Here is a 23,238-nt window from a genome sequence, read left to right on the forward strand (position 1 = left end):
AGGGGTTTGTGTTTAGTGTCAATAATTGCTATATATGGAAGTAGGTAAGGACGTTGGGAAGATATATATGTGCAGTGTATGATTTTGCCACCTATAATTATGTTGTACTTGTTGAAAATATCCCAATAATTAATCAAAATAATCAAAGTAAAATTCAATGAGCATACCTATGAATCCATATTGATCTAAAAAAAATATAAGCACAAGTAAAGATCTCGATTGTTTCAAGAACAAGCAAAGACCCAAACTAATAATCCTTTAACTACAGGTTATTTTTTATATTTTTTAATTGACTGAGTTAAGAGAATTTGAGAGAGTTAAAATTAATAATTAACTAATTAGATTATAAAACACTACATTTCTATCTATATAACACTTATTTTTTTATAGGATTCGATGATTTTTTAAGTTTTATTTTTAAATTTTGTTGGTGGCTTAATATTATTTGATTAATGCAATTCAAATGGTAGATTGTTATAATATTTATAATCCAACAACAACATGTATGCATGCTTTCACATTTCTTGATATTACTGAAAAAAACTCTTCATTATCGATAGTGGTTTGCTCGGGTGGAAGAAGCCTGCTTTTTTTTTTTTTTTTGAAAAAAAAAGGTCGAGATTTGAGAATTGGAACCATGTGATGAGTAAAAAAAAAGAGAGAGAGAGAAGTTACCTTCACTTGGATACAAGAATAATCAAATTTGATCTGATTGTATTGGATATCAATAACTGTGCAAAGGAAAATCTTTTAGCTTTCCATAGAGATGGCAGTGGGCTGCAATAATTTAATTTTTTCACTTTCAGTTCTTATTCGTCCCTTTCTAATGTTTAGTTTTATACCTATCTTGAGATCAGATGCAGTGTATTCAGTTATGATATTCTATATATTATCGAGGAAAAACATAAAAACATAGCCGTTGCATTAATATCGGAAAAGACCATATATATGATTACATTTTTTCTGCCAACGACTATATTATTATATTAACTTTTAGAACAATAATAATTATACATCATATATACCCAGAAACTGTGATGGACCCCTTCACAATCATTAATCGCAATTTTTAAAATGATATTGGGATCCGTATGAATCCACCAATAATCCAATAATTAATTGAAGAAAAGAAAACAGTAAGCTCCAATCATGAATATGAAAAAACACTGTCCAAAAACTAGATGGAAAAAGGCCCCACCAGAGTGATTATTAATTTCTCTGTATTCACTAACTTGCTCAACCCTAACCACAAATAGTCCTGTGTCTGTAAATGTTAAAATATGTAAGTGCACATGGTACATATATTGGATCTATTGCTGGTCCAAAAAAAAAAAAAATTGGATCTATCTCTTTTGGGGAAGCCCTTAAAATGCGTTTTTGGAACCATGTGGTATTGAAAATGACATGCTTGGACTTATTTCTCTTCATCATCATATGTATTAATGTCGCAAGTAAGACAAACTTGTTACATCGCTCGTACTCTGACAAGGAATACTATGAAAGTGACTGCCCTGGCTCCCAACATCTTTCAATTAAATTAGGGTTTAATCACTATTAATTAGACGTTCACTGGGATTGTAATTAATATAGGCCTGGTTGCATGTTGAATATATTATATATATATATATAAAGGTTAGTTAACTAATTTCACATTTGATCATACTAATTAACGTGCCCTACTGAAAAATACATTTTTACATAGATCTGCCAAAATTCAGAAAAGGGTCACACTCGGTTGGCATGGATTCCTTTTGTTTTTTGTTTTTTTTTGTTGGGGAAAATTAGTACCAGACACGAAGATATGTAATTCTTCAACCAGTCAAACAATTAAGTAAATGAATGTTGTTCTTAGTTACTATCACAGTCATCTGCGCGCGCGCATATAGTTGGGCTTAATTCTATTCATCCTGATAACAGCGTCTGCAATATATATGTTGTTAATTTGGTAGTCTTTAAGGTAGAAGCCTCCTCTCGTTTAATGGTCCAAAGAGAAATATTTTTAGACAAAACTGAAACTACTGAGTTTAACATAAATTACTTGTAGGCAAAACTATTTTTCTTCCTGTAGTTATTGTCCCTAACAGAAACGCACAAAAAGGGTCTGATAAAACAACTCAAGGTTGCTTATGAAGTGGTTGAATCTGATGTAACCGACGCGGAGACATCGTATCATGGAATCAAAAAATAATAATGTTGTTATATATGGTCAAAATGGACCCAACAAGAAGGATCAGGATAGAGAGACTCTGAGAGAGAGAGAGAGAGAGAGAGAGAGAGATTTCATAGGCAAATTAGAGGACCTTAACTCAACTACTGGCAGTGGAATGACGACCCCATAAAGAATCAACGACCCATATGTAACTTATCCCTTTGATATTATCCAAAACTCGCGCTCGTGTGTTGATTTTTCTGAAAGTCTCTGAGTGTCTGTGTCCGTACTCGCAGAACTTGTGTTCCTGTGTAAACGAGTGAGATTATATAATGGAGGTGGCTAGAACTTTTATGGTGGTCCATTAAGGGGTCCTTATGGTCCCAAACCCTAACCCTAGTTTCTTTGCTAGGGTTGCACCCGCTTGTGTGATTGGGGCCACAGCCATGTGAATTCCTCATGGGCTAGGCGGAGTTTCAGTCTTTTGTGTTGATTTTGATCTTTTGTTTTCATTGGTTATCTACTCAGAAAAACCTTAATCTGACACATGACTTCCATCCAATAATGTGTTTCATGCAGCATCAGTTTCTTGAGTTGACAAGAACCAGTAACTCGGCGGTAAAGAAGGCGGAGGACAAAAAGGCAGACGCTGAGTTCTCGTATATATGCCTGCACTTTTCTTCACACACACACACACACACAAAACAGACCGTGTCTATAACCCTAGTGAAGCAAATCCAAATGTCCCCATGATGATTTTGTTTGTTGCCTTTGGTCTCTCAGGTTGCATCTGTATTGTATAACGGAGTTCTTAGGGTCGCAGTTTTGCTGACAAGACACTCTTACTTCATCTTCTTTCATGCTGCCACCAACCAAGGTTACTGTCACAAATTAACACTCAAGTCTTTTTCCTGTTGTAAGTACTACATCTTCTACTGCTGCTCATTTTCTCACATGCCAGATTAATTCGTCTAATAACTAAAATTACCCAAAAATTGGGACGTGTCTATTTGTGTGTTTTAAAATAATGTTTTAATTTCCTTAACTTATGATAGGTTTTATTTTACTTTTGTCCATAAGTTTCTGTTCCAATGTTATCCTTTCTCTTCTCCTCTCTCTCTCTCTCTCTCTCTCTCTCTATATATATATATATAGTATTAACAAAATAAAGTGTATCTTTTTGTAAAATAAATTTTTTGAAGTACTTTAATTTACTTCAGAGTTGTTTTAAAGAATTAGTTTCGTCAATCCTTAGAAATAAAGTAGTATTATTTACTATATGCATGTGATGCCTTCCAAAACAAATTAAATGTCACGTTTGGTAACAACCTAGACCTATTTGATTTAAGATGACTTCATTTTGGTTTGGTTTTAATGTTGGATTGATTCAGTTTGGATTTAATTTTGTCATACTAAAATAATATATTTTTGTGAAAAAGTTACGATTGTTAATAAATTAGATTTTAAATTTCACTTACTTTTCAAAATAAAAATTGATGACATTCATACAATCACTAATTTATTCACACATGTTACTTAAATAAAAGATTTAAAATGTATTGGTTTTCTCATGAAAAACGGTATTGAATAATATTGGAAAAAAGTATTAGCAAAAAAAATTATATTCAATTTTTAATATATTAGGTTCTACATTTTTAGATAATTTAAAGTTGTATAATGTTGGAAAGACCCAAGAGAGCTAATGGATATGGGTCATTGCCTTCCAATAGAACATTGAATACATTTTTGGCAAGGGAGACTCAGTTCAATTCAAAATGAACCCAATTGAACAAATCGGACAAAAAAAAAAAATCAAATGATCTTGACATTATAAAAAATTAACCAAATATTGTTTCTAATTAGCTTTGTTTAATTTTATCAAGTTCAATTGGTTATGTTTAATTTGCAACACCTTAATATATGACACAAATAATGCAACTATCACATGAAATTCTTACCTTGCATATAAGATGCGACCCGAAGTCCATGTCACACCCCAAATTTGTAAAAATAAGCAACAACATATTTATAGTTCAAGACAAGGACGTAGCCATAGACTGTTCTCCAGCCATAGCCCATTTTGCTGTTAAAGTGAGTTTCAATAAAATAATCCCAGCACACCAATCCACACTTATTTGCAGGTCACAATGTCATGAACAACGTGGATTGCAGAAACGCTTTGATTTGATCCAGAAATAAAGGGATATGCAATGTAGAAACTAGGAAAAGCTTCACTTTTGTATCATTCATTCTAGTAAAAGTGCTTTCATAGATATTTCCCGCGTTCAGTATCTCTGGTAAGCAATGTAGCAGAATCAGATGAAAGTGGATGAAAACAGAAGGATTGAAACAAGGTAGAGTCCAGCATATAAAGAAACTAGCTATTCATTACCACGTATCAATTTTTGTTCTTTGCCCATTTACACTGCAAAAAATTGAGTAGAAAGTGAGCTTGAACTTCCCCACACCCACCCAAACAAAATTTTAACTATTTTCTGACCATAACATTACAAAGCCCAAAAAATAAAATAAAAAAAAGGAATAGAGAAGGCAAGCTGTTCCCTCATCCTAAAATTATCCCTGCCCCTCTTAATAAAGATTTTACAATTGAATGCCAACAAAAGAATGAAAAAATAACTTTACAGCAGGGGCGAGATGTTGGGATTCAATCCAATAGATAGAAAAAGAAAAAAATATGAAAGGATTTACAACCACCATAGCAAGGACTATGGATCCCCAAGGGGCATGATTTCATTGCCCCAAAGATAAACCAACATAAAAAGCTTACTAAACTTCCTATCATGCCTACTCTTTTAAAAATTGGAAGGCTGGATTCTCAAGAAGTTCCTCTGCTGCTTTCATGTCTGAGAATTCCTTCGATTGCAGTGATGTAGAGAGGTCATCCACGGAGAAAGGGATACTGTAAGAGACAAAAATTAATAAACTTTTAACCAATTAAATTACATATAAAATTTTCCCCATCTAAGAGAATGGAGAGGTAAAGTTGCCACTAATCTGTAGCTCTCAAGCTCAAAAGGCAAGAAAGTTATAGCATCTCCTGAAGTCATTGCACGTACGAGCACTCTCACCTGGAATTATCATCCAGCAAGAATGAATCACTAAGAGCATTATTGGAGTCCTCGGCCATAAGCACCCTCATGCTTGAAAGGACCTGACGGAAAATTGGAAGCGTGTTAAATTTAACCAGGCATTCATATCTTCTGCTGCAAATTAGACAGTATTAAAAAAAAAAAAAATCTTACATCTGGGGATACACTTCGAGTATTATAATTAGCATCCCAATAAAGTGTACATATTCTATACAACTGCTGGACACTCAGGATCTGGTGTCAGGAAAAAGAAAAAAGGGGGGTGGAGTCAGAAACAAAGAAAGACCCATTCATAAGGAGTAAGAGCACAGCGATGTGCTTTCGTGACGATGCACCAGACACAAACTTTATCAGAGTTTGGGATGAAAAGACTTACAGGGCACAAATCATTGGTAATTTCATCATAGGAAATCCTGTACTTCTGATGAATAACCTGGATATAAAAATGGCATCAGTTAAACCAAATAAAAGTAACAAAGACATGCATGGAATGCGATCACTTCATGTCAAGTTTCTCAAGAACGAAAATAGAAATAAATGTTTTCTTGTTCAATTAAGACACTTGTCATCATATTCGTTATAAATAAAACCATCGCAAAGGCAGATGCTACAGGCCTCCATATAGACACAGATTAGCATAAAAAGTTTACCAAGCCTTTTTTACTGTCAAAGATGCAATTACCAAGCCTTAATGAAGATCTATACCAAAAAACATGAATACAACCACCTCATCACCGCCTAAGTTGGAGGCTCAACAATTTCACCACAAAGGATTATCTCATTTTAGCCTCTTCAAATTAGCAAACACACTGCAGTAGTTTATAAATTAATTAGGTTGGATAACTGCCATGGTTTAAAATCGCCATTGCCCAGTAAGCAGGCTTGACCTTTGCCTTCTCAACATGTCTCATTGCTGTCCTTGTTTGTAATAATCTGGGCATCTTAAAATTAAAAACTAAACAGTAAGTCTCATAAATTTGTTCAAGCATAATATTCTTCTAGAATCGAGAAAAGATGTACTCTCTCACAGTAAAGAACGAACAGTAAATCTAATTCTCCTTGAGTATGAAATCATGAAATCTCCCTTAATTAATATACTTATGATGCAGGAGTATAAGCAGATGCCTTTCATCCTTTACTTTGACTATATTTATCCTATCGTAAAAATCAGTTGCAAAATTCTCAGAATTATGAACAAGATTCATAGTAGATAAACCTTTAGATTATCAATATAATGAAATGATAGCTAGAACAAAGTAACGTTGATGTGAAACTGCATCATATAGAAAAAACAAGATACACTTACCAAGAACCCGACTGCCTGTCTTATGTGCTTCAGCTCATCCCAAGATGATCCAGCGTACTGCAAAATCCAAGGCAATTACTTGGAAATCAGAGCCATGAACCATCATGGAGATCCGTAAACCAGTCCAAAAGCAACAGTTAGCAACTATAGGGCATCACATCACTTTGTAATGGCCCAACTACACAATATAAAACAAGACCTAATAGCATAAGCAAGCAGCAAAGAGTAGTATTACATATGCTATTCATTGCACAAATCCACATACTGTCATGTGTTTAGTATATCAATGTAAAACACATCAAATTGCATAACAAGTGTAGATGAACAACAAAAGTCTAGTCAGCACAAAATTCAACTGTTGGCAAAAATACTAGTGATGTTAACAAAGGTTTGAGGTAACATTAGCAAAATGCAAGGGAAAGGTGATAGTGGTGGTGGCAGCCGTGACAGTGGTTTGCTTGTAAGTATGGTGTTTGTGGCTGCAACAGCAGTGGTGGATGAAAAAATGGTGATGAAAGCAAAGATGGTATCAACAATGACAGCTGGTGATTATGAAAACAGAGTATAATGATATATTAACAAATGGAAACAAAAATTTAGTTTTTATATTGAAAACTTTATATAGTTCTTATCAGGGCCTGCCTTGCATCTCAGGTGTATAATGTTATATAGTGATAGCCATAAAAAAATTGTGACTACTCACTTTTACCTAAAACTGTTCTATCCAATTTTTCATGGGGAATCAAACGGAACCTAAATTAATGAATGTAACAAGTAAAGTTAACAGATCATGGTAAAAGCCAACAAATCAATCACCTCCTCCTTTGCTTGGCAGCACCATAGTTCCAATTCTGCTAATCCAGCTTTACATATTCCCCATTGCTGAATGTGCAACAATCACGGCGTAGAAGAAGACTAGTAATAGTAAAATTTGTATATAGTTAATTTCTAAGCATCTAAAAATAAAAAGCATAATGATGCAAATATTTATGTTAAAAGATGCATGTAAAAAACAGTTACCTATTGAAGAGTTGTACATTAATATATGAGAATGTTTGAGTAAAGACCTTTTGGATGAGGACAGGAGGTACCTGAATCGCAAAAGTGGACATCATGTCATTAAATTAAAAGCAACAATAGCATAAACAGAACGGGGATCATATAATTACTTAAATTCCTAATTAACAAGTTAAAATTAATTTTCTTACAAAATTCTCCTTCAGTGTACAGAGGAGGGTGTTGAGGGATTCAATAATACTCTGCCAGTGACCCATAGGAGAGTCTTTACCAAATGATCGTCCAGACCGTAACACTCCCTTTGATGTTCGTGGTGCCTGTATATTCAGTGATAAATTTGAACACGGGGCATTACTATAAACATATGTAGCTCAAACAGAATGTAGCCATTGGATATTCAGAATGCTTTCAAAAGTTTCTAGAAATATCACAGAAAGGCAGGGACAGTAGCTGCATTGGAATGAAAAATGAGCTCATATGGATAAAAATACAAGGCCACAACTTTATCTATCCTTTAATGATTGGTTTAATGCCAACTTAGTTAAATAATTGTTAACTCAATTTCAACACACCTGTATACATAATGAAAGGAATGGTGTTAACTCCTTCTTCAAGTTGTCTCGAATGATGCCATATATTTTCTCCACATATGCTGTGAGCTGCTGCTTAAAAAGTAAAGCAGGGTATTTAGCCTCTACCTTGCGTACGATGTCCAATGCAGGGGCAGCAAGGTGGGCAGATGAAGGGGAAGAGCGAAAACCCTGCAATTTATCCATACATAAGCGAAATTTTATAAGCAGGAAGAAACATAAATCAAGTTAAACAAAATGTAATAAAGATTTGTTACCATAGCCATTCTTCCAAAAAGGGATGTTGGATTTGGTGGTTTTTTAACCGGAGTTGCATCACTTGTATTACCAGGTTTTAAACTTTCTTGGAGCAAAAACAATAATGTGGACGTATTTGTCAGCCAATAACCCATAAGATCATTGTCATCTTGATTCTGGACAGTAACAGAGAACAGAAAAGAAGAAAGACAAAAACTAGATTTAGACAAGTGCTCCAGTACCAGAAATAGGACCATAATAAAAATATAAAATATCACAAGAGAATCAGGACCACATATTTCAACAAGCAAAGGAACCACATGAAAGATTCATTGTTTAGTGCTTAAGCATATGAATGAGTTTAAAAAAAATCTTTAAAGAAAGATGGCTGAAGGAACAATGAGAACAATTAAAGAACGAGTAAGCCAGCATTCTGGCATGCATGCATGTTAATTTTACAGTTTTAGTACTCAGGATCTAAAACAGAAAATAGTCTTGCAACATGAATTTAAAGGCAAAAAGTACAGAACATATAATATAAGAGAAATAAACTGGTCATGAACAAAAGCTGTGATCTGGGAAGGTAACACAATATTCATTTGCATATGATAAAAAAAAAAAAAACGTACAGCTATCCATCAAAAGACTTGTTGAGTTTATCTTTCAACCCACTAGGCTATGGCAGTGTTATTTAGAGTACCATATTAGGGTTAAGACACTTTGGTTTTATGTGAATTTCAGTCTGCCATTGTTTTAAATGCCCTTTTTCTTTCTTTCCTTCTTTCAAATATGATACCAATAATTCCAGACAACCCACAGCATTCGTTACGGCCAGATGGGGGGAAAATCCTTCTGTTGCTGTAGGGCTGTACAGCAGTGCATCTTGAGTAAAACCACATGATAATAATCAGTGCTACTATAAACTTGAATGCAATTCTCAATATAATCAAGTTCTTAAGCAAGCTTTATAGCACCCAAAAGCATTAACACCCAATTGTTTATCGATTTGTTGAAAACTAAAATAAGCACCTAACAGTACATTTTTCAAAAATCAACAGATTCTCTTATATTTTACAGCATTAAGAATTTAAACATTATAAAAGGATTGCCAAATGCCAGCAGCAACAAGTTTAAGCTAGATGTTCCTCTCCCACCATCTTTATCACTTAATCTTCAAAACCCACAAACTCTACCCGATTAGGCCTGAAAGTGTGGTAAAAATAGGCATTGGTCAAGGATATTCTTAGGGTGTTGATTTAGAGACTAGGGACCAACCCTAGATGTGAATATGTATGCACGGAAGGGGAGATTTAATTACACCGGATAGAGTGAAAGGGGAGATTTAATTACACTTCTAACTGAAAGCAACAAACTGATAACCTAATCACAACAGACAGACAAACAACTCATTATTCCTATCGGTTAACAATCCTTCACCATGATCATTCTATCCACAGTTACCCTTATCTGCAGCTAACATCAGATTACCCACAAAGCATTATACAACTAGGCTCATAGATAAATACAAAGCACGAAGCAGAGTCTGGCTTAAGTTGCAAAACATCATAGAATTTTAATATCACCTCCACATTCTGATATGCACATTTCAATATCTATGATATTCAACCAAGCATTTCCATTTTATTATTGTTTCTCCTAAAATATAATTCAGAATAAAGTAATGCAGTCACCTCAATTGCAGAACCAATCATCTGGATGAGGCGATCAAATACACTTGTCCTCTCAGCTTCAAATGATTTCCAGTGGAGAAGACATTTGTAAATGGTAAATGCAGCAACAGGCTTCCCATGAGTAAACCCAATATTTTTTTTAACACAGTTGATTAGTGCTTCAACATTCTCCTAAAAAAAAAAGAGTAATAATTTATTAAACAGTTTCCTTTTCTGAAAAATAATGTACAAAAAAGTTTTTAGCACAAAAAATAATGAAAAAGACTACTTCAAGGCACTCACATGCTGACGTTCAATGAATGATCTTCTTAATTTGCTATCAGATTCGGTACCAAACTTTTTAACTGGTGTTGTAAGAGTCTGTGCTTCCTGCAGAGACAACTAATTTTAGATGGCACTAAACAGCAAACAGTATCTAAAAAGAAATTCTAATTATTTTGAAAGAAAATAGATAGAAAGAGTAGCAAACAGTGTACTCACAACAGCTTTTTGCTCTTCCATTGCATGGTGGCCATTTTCCAACTTCTAGAGATGGAAAAACCAATATCACAAGATGCGCATACAGAGACAGGTAATCAAGAAAGATGTAATTTGGGAAGCAGAAGTTACCTCATCTGTAGGGGTTGTTGAGAGGTGCTCTGACATTTTCTTTACATTTGAGTTTGGCAAAGATTGTTGCCGAAGAATCTGATTTTCAGATTCAACATCGAAAAATTTTTCTTCAAGCCTATCAATGTGAAAAGAAAAGGTGAAAAGCAATCTCGATTATCAAGACTTCAGAACCAAAAAAGAGTCTGGATGGCTACAATTTGACCACTGACGCTGAACACAAGAAATAGCCTGTATGATATAAATCAAATATATATCTGAGATTGAAATAGCTTAATCACAAAGAAACCTTTGCATAGCAGTCTTCAACTGGATTATCTTTGATTCTGCCTCCAAGGCTTGCTTCATTCGTTCTTCACTAATTTTGTTTGCCTCTTCAAATCTTTTTTCAGTTTCATCAATTTTCTTTTCAAGTGAACTCACCAAGGTCTGTACCAGATTCCAGAAGGCACCATATTAATTAGTAAAAAGAAATGGCCAGCTACCTTTCTCCTAGTTATGAGATTATTCTTGAGACGTATCAGAACCCAAAAAAAAAAAAAAAACTGTTTCTTGTGACACAGTTCAGATATCTATGCCCAAAAGCACCTCACCTTGAGTTTCTCATTTTCACTAGTGAGCTTCTCCAGCAATGCATTATCAACAACTGGAATCTCCTGTATCACAGGAGCTCTCTCTGATTCCCTTCTTGCAGCCTCGCGCTCCTTTTCAAGCTGTACTTTTGTCTCTTTAAACTGAAGTTGCATCTTTTGCAAAGCAGATTGTAATCGTTCATTTTCTTGTGTTTTTGCTTCTTCTATGTCAACCTACATTTGTTAAAAACAATGAACAAAAAAACATTTGAATGTTTTGCAAGCAAAACATGCTGTCACTTTGACATTTTTTATAACAAAACACTGACAAATATCTCTCTCAACAGTTGCAAAGATCAAGTTTATTCAGCTGGCAAAATTTTCTGAACCACTATCAATTTATAAAGCAAATAAATCATACTACTACACTGTTCTATTCAAACTAAATAATATTTGTAACAAATGATGCTGTATGACTACTACACTAAAACAATCTCACTAGCAAACACAATTATTACCCTCAATCGTTTCTCCAACTGCAACCTCAATGTAAGATCTTCAACTTGCTTTTCAAGCTTATTTTTGGCAGCTTGTAGAGCTCCAGTTTCCCTTGCAGCCTGCAATAAAAAGCAAAATACAAAATATACAAAGTCCTAAGCACAGCAAAAGAAGTGGATATAAGTGAACAGCTAGAAATCATTTGCATAAAATAAAGTGATATCCCCACCAATCAGCATACTCGACAATATTATAGTCAGGTAGCATCGCTTTATAGAGGCATCGTTTTAAAAGGTTGTAGTAGAGGGCAAAAATGTAACAAGGTGGATGAAGAAAGTCAAGGGAATGGAATTATATTACTCTAGGAACAAAAAGCATAAAAGTGTAACTATATATAACTTGATTGAGGATTGAAGAGAAAATAACACATTTAGGCGAGGGCTGGAAAGACCTATGGCTGGAAGAGTATGGATGCCAGATTTGTTCACATTCCAGTGCTAGTGGTAGCATATAAAGCACGGATATTTCAAAAAAGTAAACATATTCGTATCCGATATGATATTTGTAGGATACTTATGCATACATCTCATACATTCTAACATTTGTATATGATTTTTTTTTCAATAATTTTTTATTATATCACTTAAAAACTTGAAAAAACACTTGACATTTCAGTTAATTAATATAAATATCCTTATATTACTTTAGAAATTCTTGTTTAAAAATTAAAATACCTATCCTTATATCATAAATGTTAAAATATATATTATAAATATCCCCGTACCCGTACCCTAAATTTTGAAAATTTGCCATATTTCCATATCATGTTGTATCATATCGGATACTCATACCTGTATCTATGCAACCTACTGGTAGCTAATAGCTTCAAATGCTATAAACTAAAGCTTAGTTTAATGTTCTTGGAGTATATGTGGGCTTTGAAGATAACAGGAACCTAACACAGTTCTCACGGGCAAAGTACTGCTAGGTATCAAAACTTCACAGGATTTCCTTAAGATAAAACAGGCCCATAACCATAACTCCTCAATACACTTCACAATTCATTCAATTCCAACCTCACTTCAAATAACTACGATTTTGGATCTATCAATTTTATTTACAAATTTACCATAGTATCTCATATATTATTGATTAAATTGAAATTAAAGGACAAGGACAACAAAGAGTGGTTACCATCTTGAGCTTTCGTAATTCACGCCGAGCGACTTTTCCTCTCCATGCACACTGTGTTCTAATTGCTGCTTTCTTCAAATCCATAAAATGACAATGTGCCAAGTATTTACGGCAATGGCTCTGCAATACACAATGAAATTGGTGTTGCAAGAATTCCACATAAAACCCAAAAACGTTTATGCCATCAAGAGAAAATAATTCTTATAGACTGTGTATCAATAACTTTCTGCACAAACTATCATGCATATAGATGTATATATGAATATAGAGACAGATTGAAATGGTGCTATGTATAAACATCATGTAGTGATGGCATTTTTTCAGCATATCCCCTACCTGTATAACAATTGCTGCCCTAGTCTGCCTCCTAAAGCGTAGTTCAGAACGAGAAACCATCCCCCGCATACCAGTCTGAATAGAAATGGCAGAGGCATACAATTCTTTGTATGCCTTCCTTGCAAAATGCATGCGGAGATTCTTCTGAATTTTCACACTAGAAGCCTCCTGCCGCATTCCCTCATAAACATGCCGAGCAAGTTGTCCTACAATCAGCATTGGAAACTTGTGAGACTTCACAAGTCCAAAGTTGTAAGAAAATATTTTGAAAAACATAAGCAGAAACCTCTGCATGCAGCTTGAATCTGTACAGCAGACAAGCAAAGCAAGACAAAACTTCGGCGCGCCAAAAAGGAACGAACTTTCCTCTGAATAATGCTCGCTGACTTTCCCAAGATCTCAGTCCTCTGGGTATCAAGTTCTGCCATTTGCCCAGCTCGAAGAAACACCTTTGTTTTACCAATCTGTGGCAATACAAAGAATCAGTGAAATAACTCACCAAAAGCAATTATTAGTATTGGATAACAAAGCAGAAACAGTAAACATAATTAGCATCAAGTGTAAATGAACATAACTAACCATTAGAATTCATTGCACGCTAGATGAACACACAAGAAGGAGTTATTCCTAAAGATATCCTATATTTTCAAGTTTTCCATCCCAAATATATGCAGAAATGGTAGAAAAGCACTTATAGGAGGTGTAATGTGAGAGGAAAGAAAAAGACAGGTTACTAGTGGTGCCAGCAACAACTAGGTGGTGATAAGCTAAGTGGCACACCCTGCAGTATGTTACTAATAGTTACCTGGTAGCCTTGAAGTCCAACCTTCTCTAGAATCCTCTTGCAAACCGTGATCTCATCAGGACTAATATAATTAAAACATGAAATAAGTAAGGGACAATGGGAAAAGAACACTAGCTTTCCTGAAAAGAAAGATGACCAACTTCATACCTTCCATCCAGAGCTTCAGGTGCAAGAAGGCCAAATCTGTCTGCAAACTCATCAAAGGTTTTTCTAGTAGGATATCCAGCACAGCTAATCCTTATCGCCTCCATAACTCCCTAAAATCACACATACAATGTAGTAAGCATAAACCAACATAACCACACAGCAAATTTAATTTACATGACCAATTATATATATTTAAACCAGCACATGAATCATAGCTGTCTTACCCCACAACGCAATTGCTGCAAAACATTTTTATGCTCAAAAATTGCTGGCTTAAGCAAATTATTGGGTTTTACACACCGAATGTAGTGCGGCTCGGTGGCACTAAGAGTTTCAAGTAGCGATTGCAATTGTTGCTGTAGCACACATGAAGGAGGATTTTCCAGAACCAAAAAGAGTCAGCAAGATGACCAGATTATTTATCAAATTTAAAAGAAAAACACTAACCTTAAATCGAGAACCTATTGAAGAGAACTTTGATTGTTTGGATGATTCTTCAGGGGCAGGGGGGAACAAACCGGATACAAAGGGGCATTTGGAAGCATTAAGAAGTGCCTGATGTTCTGCAACAACATAATCTTTGTTCTTGTCCAGGAACAATTCAGTTTGATAAGTAACCTGAAAGTGTCAATGATTAGGTGTATGATTTTCCAAAGCAGAAAAAAATCACACTAGCTTTCTGGACCTATATCCTACGAATTGAACGTCCTTACATTATCAACCAATCAATATAAAATATAAAACCTATACTAAGATGTACTATTTATAAGCCATGAACAATATGGCTCACTTCCTAATTCCTACTTTGTGCAATGCACAAGAAATGAGTCTAGTGAGTCTGAAAAAGTAATGACAATCCCAACTTACGTCACCAGCATAATGCAATATTGTGAAGTCACTGCGTGATAATTTGGGCTTGCTGAATCTTCTATGGTTTTTGAATGTCTGATACAGTTTTTGAGCAAAAGTTTCATGTGTTGATCTAGGAAACATACTGCAAAATACACGAAACTGTTTGAGCACAGACAAAAAAGGCTCAAAAACACAAATAAAGTAAAATTGAGAGTTAAGCTACATGTCCTGAGATATCAAGACACAGACACGTTATAACAATTCAAAGGTACAGTTACTTACCAGGCTTCATCCAGAAGAGCAATAATACCTCCAGGTTTCTGAAAATAACAGGAAAAATAAAAATAACAAAACGTTATTTTCAAGGAAGAAAGAAAGGGATGAGCGATACATCCATGTGTACATGAGCTGCAAAACCTAGTCAGGCTCAGTTTCTTTTCATTCATTTTCAAGTTGTCATCAGAACCTAGTTCGTTAATAGTCAAAAGCCAAAATGAAACACATTTCTAATCTATTTGTGAAAACAATTTTCTCATCTCAATTTTTCTTTATATCATTATCACTATCAAGAAGCCATTACCACAAATGGAACTGAGGCTATGTAATCAAAGTTAACCATCTTTTATTGGGCTCTTCAGCCCTTTTGTCGTTATAGTATAGCCATTTTAATTTAAAGTAACACAACTAGTTCATATTGTTTCTCTACCAATTCCAAAATCAAACTATTCTGGGAAGAGTCAAAACTGTAGTTAGTCAACTATTCCACCAAAGTATACCACCCTGAATGCAACTTCGGTCATTTTCACCAAAAGATGAAACTGCAGCTTTAACTTTTGTTCAGTTATATTTTACAGTATAATGAAGCTACAGAGTATTTAAGTTGCCCTTCAGGTAAATATTCTACATGCTTCAAACTAAACTGTGACAAATTTATAGCCCATCAATGGCACATTTAATGCATATTTTTTTTAACCAGCAATGAGCATATCATACAAAATATGACACAAGAGACTACCCCAATCAACGGAAAATTTGTGCAGTCAGAAGGAAAACCTTTTCAATGAGATCCAGAATATCTTGATTGTCAACAAATTCAATGTAACTCCAATCAATCTCCTCTTTTTTGTATTCTTCTTGCTCCATTTTAAAAACATGCTGCAGAAAAAAATATTTGAGCATTAAAAGAGCACATGTTAACTCAAAATTTGTGTTTCTCTGTATAAATGTAAGAAGGCTGATAAGATGCAAGCAACTCTAAAGAAAAAAGGTCTCTCTATCAGTGACCAACCTGGTTAAAATGTTGCTGAAGCTTTTCATTTGTCAAATTAATACAAAATTGCTCAAAACTGCAAAGTACAGAAAACAACCAGATATTACATAAGCTAAAATTATTCAGGGACACCAGTAATAATATGGAGAAAACAGCCCCATCATTCCAGACTACTGCTTAAATTTAATATACTTGTCCCCAAACCACCAACAATAAGAGTCTAAAATTAGCCCAACTATTGAACCTCCCAGATTCTGACATTCACAGAATGGTAAAGGTTTGGACTTTTCTTCACCTCATTTTATGATCAACGTCACACTAAGAATAATAACATTAATATCATGTCTTTGTGGCATTTCCCACTTGCGATGCAAAGAACCTGATTTGATATTGTTAAACTCCCAAGAACATAAAAGACATTAAAATGTTAACTCATACTAAAATCACATGCAATTTACAAAATAAAACATCCTTTTGAATGCAGATCTATAAACTACTCAACCAAATCATAATTAATTGACTCCAGAAGCTTTGATGTTATTGAAAATTAAGGAGGCCCAACATCGTCCAAGGAAGAATCTAAAGTTATATTTGGAGGCTCCCTGTCTCAAATTATGGAAACTGGAGAATTTCAAAAAGCCGACAGCAACTTGTGTTAAATGCATGACTGATTGATGAACAAGCATTATATTTAATTCAAATTTTGTTAAATGGGGAACTAAACCAACATTTAGAGATAACCACCAAAAAGATTGCAAGTCAAAGGGCACAATGAGATGGAACTCTAAACAATATGACAACTTGAGAAGGAGACCAATGACCCCCAACAAATCTGTAACATTCTTTGGGTTGTATTTCCCGGAGGCTGACTTATGACTAACCAAAAAAGGCATACCACTAAGCACCTGTTATTTTTGAAACTCTCAAACCCATAAATATCCAGCACGCCAATTAGGGACTTTGAATCAGGATCTTGACCAATTGAACTATTAATTTTCTCCACCAGCCTGCAAAAGCACAAAAAAAACTACAGAAACAGCAGTTTGTGCTTGATGAAAATTGACCAAAATATCCATATACTGTTATATAGCTTCAAACTAATACATTTTTTGGCAACTTGCTCACAGGCTTACCAATCAAACAGCCTAGAGTAAACAATTTTAGCCAAAGCATCTCGGCTAAGTGCAGCAGCTTCTGGATCCAAACATTTTATGATGGTTTCATCACGAGTAACAATTACACGCTTGCAAAGAGAATCTTCAAGTGCCTTTGCATCACACCTGAAGAATAATTATGGACTAAGGATTAAATATGGAAAGGATATGGAATGCAAAACTTGTAAAGAATGAATCATTTAAACATCACAAAAAAGCAAGGTTGCTTACATGAAAAGCTCAGCAGCAGTTTGTAGATGGAACATAGATTTTTCATCCTTGGGCATAGATGAGTCTATTTCCTTCCCTTTGGCAAATTCAATGTTTCCAAGATGCAAAATTGCAGCTACCACACGAAATATTGCATCCTGAAGAATTACAAGCAAAAATGGAGAAGACGATTAATGAAAACAGATCATTCTTTGTGAAATTCACCATGACCAAGAGAAACAACCCACAAATACCTGCTCCTCAGAACTCATTCCAACAACATCCATTGCTCTTCTTGTGGCAATATATTCTTTACCTTCATCAAGCCCTTCTATCTCATAGCAATTTGATTGATTTAGATAATGAAATGCTGCTGGCTTTCCCAACTTGTACTTCTTAACATCCTATGACAAAAAGACAACATACATCAAATACAAGAAAAATTAGCAAGTTATAATGATAAGAAGTTATTTGCACACACGTGAAATTAAAAAAAAAATCAAGCCATTGCATATTCTGGGAACTAAGTTTTATTAAAGCTTTTGCTCAGCAGTATCTAAATCAGACATTATTCAAAGTCTGAAAGGTGAAAATTGGTGGTCCATTCTAGTGCAAAGTGGGTAGAACCACCCATTGTATGACCCATCATTCACAAGAGGTACGTGAAGAATCAAACTACTGCTATGTGTAGTACAATAAAGGTTAATGAAAACTAAACCATGAACATTCTAAAACTAAGCCTTTGAAAGTGTGAATTAGAAGAAAACAGGATCAGTGATATCCCAGCAAGCTAAAGTTTCATTACCCAATCTCTATCTTCTAATCTATCAGTGGCAAGAATAACGCAAGTAATCATATCAGCATGTACTATCATGATAAAGCAAACACGCCCTGCAACAAGCAGTTTATATTTAAAAATCTACAACAATGGTAAAAATAAGACAATCATTTATCATTTTCACCGAAACTAAGTTTGAGTCCACATTAGTATTCCCTGTGGAGAGTTCCTCAAATCTTAGGAACCAATCGAGCGGGGGGGAAAAGCACATAAAAAAAGCTCTGTATTTATAATTTGTCTTTTAACCAACGGCTCTTTATTTATAATTGATGATATGGTTCCTTCATTTTTTCCTGTCAATATAATCATAACTACCTCAGGAGGTGCAGCACAGAGCATGTAGAAACAGTGATAATTCCTCTCTGGATCTGACACCTGGCAGACACGTGATCTTTCCAGAAGATAAGTTCTTATGGCAGCTCCTGAAATTCTCCCCATCTGATCAAATTGAATCTCCACGAATTTACCAAAGCGACTGCAAGAAAAAAGGTAAAAATATAACATAAATAAAAGCATAGCATGCCAAAAAATTTGCTATAAATATACAAAAGCAGAAAAAATTTGTATATCATCCCACCTTGAATTATTGTTCCTAACAGTCTTTGCATTGCCAAAGGCTTCTAAAACAGGATTAGACTGCAAAGAACAAGGTATAATAAAGGGCAGAAAAAGCAAAGTTAAGTGAATATAAATTTAAGGTTGTATGAAACTGGATGCTGGAAAAGATTACAAATGCGAACAAACAAATTTACACTGGTCAAGTTAGCATGCTGAAAAATAATACTGAATAAGTTTACTTTTCTTACCTCCAAGACTTTCTGCTCAACAGTCCTACCTTCAGCAGCTGCTCGTCCTCCCATATAAGCAAGATAACGCATTAGTAATTTGGTACTCTCTGTTTTACCAGCCCCACTTTCACCACTGACCAATATTGATTGGCTGATTCCCTCATTAACCATAAGCCTGTATCGACAATTATTATTAAGCAGTCATGCTTGAAATACAATTAGATGGGTAATTTAAAGGACACAACAAGGTTTACCTATATGCAGCATCTGCAACTGCAAATGGATGTGGACTCAGCTCACCAAAAGCTGCCCCTTTATATTGTGCCATCATATGGCTATCATATAGATGAGGAAGCTTTGTAAAAGGGTTCACAGCAATCAATATATTTCCAGTGTAAGTCTGTAAGCACAATTTTGGGTATTAGCAAAGGTCAAGAGAGTAAAAATACATAAAATTCCCACTAAAAGCAAAAAAAAAAAAATGTATTAAGCCACATTTCCCCCACTTAAGGAGGACATTGGAAGGTCAGCATCTGAGATGCATACATAAATTTCATTGATATCATATCTCATTCTCAGGTTGTCCAGGACTCCAGGTTCATGCAGGTAAGCTAGCTTTGTCATATCATCCACTCCACATGATGGCACCTCAGTATCTTTAGGATGAATACTGGAAGCTTTAACAACCACCTGCATTTTTTAAGGCAAAAAGAGAAGGGTAAAAATCACAACGCTAAAGCATCAAATAGTTCTACACAAGAAGAGGATACTCACTGTTTTCCCTGAAGTGCAAAGGACTTTGATTGCTTCTCCATTAACATCCAAAACCTCACCATCAATCCAAGACACATCAGGATCCTCTACCCAAACATGGGACCCAACAACAGGATTGACAGCAGCAACCTACAATGCAAAATGTGACAACAGAATTATACATCCATGTTTCCCCTCTTCCAGTATAATGCATATTAAATCGCTAACAGTAAAAATGCATATAGGCAAATTAGAAAAGTTTGACACTTGAGAGAACATAATTGCTTTTGACCCCAAAAGTGTAACCTTTTTCATAGATAAACACAACAAAATTGTTGAATGAAAAAAAAAAACAGAATTAACTCAGTTGCAAGAAGCAATTCCTTTAACTTACCTCAAATTAAAGGTGCAAACAAGAGTTACTATACTCATGCCATTTAGGGCATCAATAGACATCCCAAAACCATAAAAAAGTTCTACTCTATATCAGAACAGGTATTGGAATTCCAGTCAGCCCATCTTTACTTGTCTGCTTATAAAATGTTTCCTAAGCTACACAATTTTTAAATACTAATTTCAGTGGCATGAATTAATTAAGTCATGGAGAAGGTCACTTAAGCAACTCATCCACAAAGCTGGTTGCAACAAGTACCATTAGAGAACGTAGAACAATGTCTAGTATTGAAATCAGGACTGATATATGACTAAATTTAAAGGAGCAAACAAGTGAGCCAGGTGCCAAGAAAATATCTAATTGATAGATTGCGTCCAAATGTTATAATTAGATGAACACAAACATCAAGGATAAAGCAAAGAGAATATACAAGGGTTTACACCATTATTAATAAAGTATACATAATTCAAATGCAGAAAAAGGAAGGCATTAATATCAATTAAACAGTACAGAAAGTCATTACCACGGGCAAAAAAGGATGTATTTATGGTTTCCTAACACAAGCACCTTTAACCCTCGTGTGTGTTGCTTTCACGTTAAGCCTCAAAGAGTAAGGCCTGACCTCTTTGATAAAGTAACAGGTTCAACTGGGAAAAAGGGTGTAAAGACTCACTATAATATTGAAACACATTCGGAAACCACAATATGCTCCCGACTCGAGTCATTGAAAATCTATCAGATGCACAAAGAAGAGTGCAACAAATTAAATCTTTACTCCTATGAGGCAACCGTCGGGAGAATCCAGATAAGAGTGGTCACTACTTGAGGAAAATTCAGTTTAAAATGAATTAAAATTCAGGAAAAACCAGTAAAATTAATAGGAGATTCCTTCCAGACTAAGATCAAGTACCCAGAATTTAGTGCTTCCTGGTTCTCCAAAGAGCATTGGGGAGAAGAAAAACATTGTCCCTAGAATTGGTCTCGCGTGGTGTTGTTTGCTAAATACTAATGGTCAAATCAACAATAAGAAGAAGCACCCCATTTAGAACGAGATCAAAATTCATTAGACAAACCAATTCTAAGAAAGCTAGAGATCGAATCCGGGGACTAGGCAATAGAAAGCCAATTAATTGATACAGAAGCACCAGGACCCCTCGTCCATAATTCCATTTCAACAAGAGTGGAATTTCTAGCTACTATGAAAACGCAAGACTTCGAATTGACTCAATAATGACCATAAAAAAGCCAGATAAATGACCAAAGAATACCATTTTGTGGGAGATTGATCGGATCAAAAACTAAGGCAGCTCCCGGATCTGCTTCCAATTCCTCCAGCAGATGCACTACTCAGCTCGAAATAAAGATCTACGAACTTATCCTCCTCGTTCAATGGCAGCACACCAATCTCGATGTGCGCTTTGAAACATCCGAAATAATGATGAAAAAGAATAGAAATACTATATATGAACTGGATGTACACTGACGAGAAAATGAGAAGCTTAACCCCTTCAACAAGACCAAAACTTTTGAAGAAGAGAATAAGCCCTCGTCTGCTTGCTATAGCAGCAGACCTGGCTTGTAGATGTTTTCTTTTTTTCTTTTATCGTGTTCTTGTTCCGTGTCTGCTATGCTATTTTCTGCAGATTTCTTCTTTGCTTGCCAACATCGTTTGTCTTCGTGACTAAGTTTATTAGTTAATGAAAATAGGATGTTGAATTAGCAGCAAGATTATGGCAAACAAAACGTCGCCTTATGAGGATGAAATCCCCGTTATGACCTTCAAGGAGGCTTGAATTACGGGGGGTAATTATGACAACTCAGACGAGGTCAGAGAGAGTCGCAACGGTAAAGATGTATATACCGTACCAAAATTAAAAAACGGGGACGCGCTGATTGCATGGTTTGCTTGGTTCCCACCATGTCCTGATTTCGTTGACTGTACACTTCACACTCAATATTTGTGACCAAACCGCGTCCGTTAAGTTGCAAATCAATACTTTTCTTAATTTGATTAATTTCCTTATTAGTTAGTATAAGAAAGAGAAGAAAACTTATAGATTTAACCGTATATACTTCATGTACTTGTATTCAGATAAATCAAGGCATGTGAATTATTTATAAATTATTTATTCCATGATAAAATCTTGTTATTGGTTAAACTAATATATTATTAAGATACATATATCATAGTTTAATTAAATATAAATATATTAAATATATAAGATTAAATATATAAGTTTTGTCTTAAAAAAATATAGCTTCCCCCTTAATGCAGGCTTTTGGGTTTCTCCCTCCAATCCAAATTGTATAATATATATTTTTTTAAACTGAGTCTGCCTGCAAGCACGTTTAGTACTTTTTTAAATTTATTCTTATATCAGTTAACGTGGATATGAGAAATATAATTTGAACAAACACTTATTCTCGCTTTTCATAATAAAGAGGTCAGGGTAAAACATTTTATTTTTTTTTATGAAAGTAAAAAATAACTATTTTTATTGATATGTAAAATGTGATTGGGAGTCTTGCAATTTGAAGAACAGAGAACATCTGATGTATTCATGTGTACTTCTGTGTTTTTGTAGTTGACAGTGACGTGGAGCTTTGACTGAGATCAATGTGGAAGTGCATTCTAAGAGTTGATTGGAGAATTACAAAATTACAAACAAATGTGTATGTGGACATCAACCGACAGCTCATGGCTCAACTGAAAAGGCT

General features: G+C 34.8%; 1 protein-coding gene and 1 long non-coding RNA gene across 3 annotated transcripts; one reads left to right on the forward strand and one right to left on the reverse strand.

Moving 5' to 3' along the window:
* Positions 1–2,387: 2,387 nt before the first annotated feature.
* LOC129304504 (uncharacterized) lies at positions 2,388–4,431 on the forward strand. Of its 2 annotated transcripts, XR_008591705.1 has the most exons (3): positions 2,393–2,808; positions 2,933–3,065; positions 4,291–4,431. It is a non-coding gene; the product is annotated as an uncharacterized LOC129304504 (long non-coding RNA). The 2 variants fall into 2 exon arrangements; XR_008591704.1 differs by lacking the exon at positions 4,291–4,431 and having other exon boundaries at positions 2,388–2,808; positions 2,933–3,067.
* An 87-nt stretch (positions 4,432–4,518) lies between these two features.
* On the reverse strand, positions 4,519–22,197 carry LOC129304503 (myosin-6-like). The gene is given in 40 exon segments (XM_054944190.1): positions 4,519–5,069; positions 5,239–5,321; positions 5,413–5,493; positions 5,636–5,692; positions 6,566–6,622; positions 7,382–7,434; positions 7,437–7,480; positions 7,586–7,656; positions 7,774–7,899; positions 8,155–8,343; positions 8,430–8,585; positions 10,101–10,271; positions 10,383–10,469; positions 10,581–10,625; positions 10,710–10,827; positions 10,999–11,138; positions 11,303–11,515; positions 11,800–11,898; positions 12,974–13,093; positions 13,310–13,515; positions 13,596–13,773; positions 14,115–14,175; positions 14,262–14,371; positions 14,486–14,617; positions 14,709–14,879; positions 15,129–15,255; positions 15,396–15,433; positions 16,167–16,268; positions 16,402–16,459; positions 17,289–17,390; positions 17,517–17,663; positions 17,769–17,905; positions 18,002–18,151; positions 18,901–19,060; positions 19,163–19,221; positions 19,392–19,548; positions 19,628–19,773; positions 19,920–20,063; positions 20,148–20,276; positions 21,789–22,197. Coding segments are annotated over 40 exon segments (4,542 nt in total). The 5' UTR covers positions 21,792–22,197; the 3' UTR covers positions 4,519–4,954.
* Positions 22,198–23,238: the final 1,041 nt, after the last annotated feature.

Source organism: Prosopis cineraria, unplaced genomic scaffold, assembly GCF_029017545.1.
Source record: "Prosopis cineraria cultivar Desert tree isolate PC_DT_omini unplaced genomic scaffold, ASM2901754v1 PC3, whole genome shotgun sequence".
Taxonomy (NCBI): domain Eukaryota; kingdom Viridiplantae; phylum Streptophyta; class Magnoliopsida; order Fabales; family Fabaceae; genus Prosopis; species Prosopis cineraria.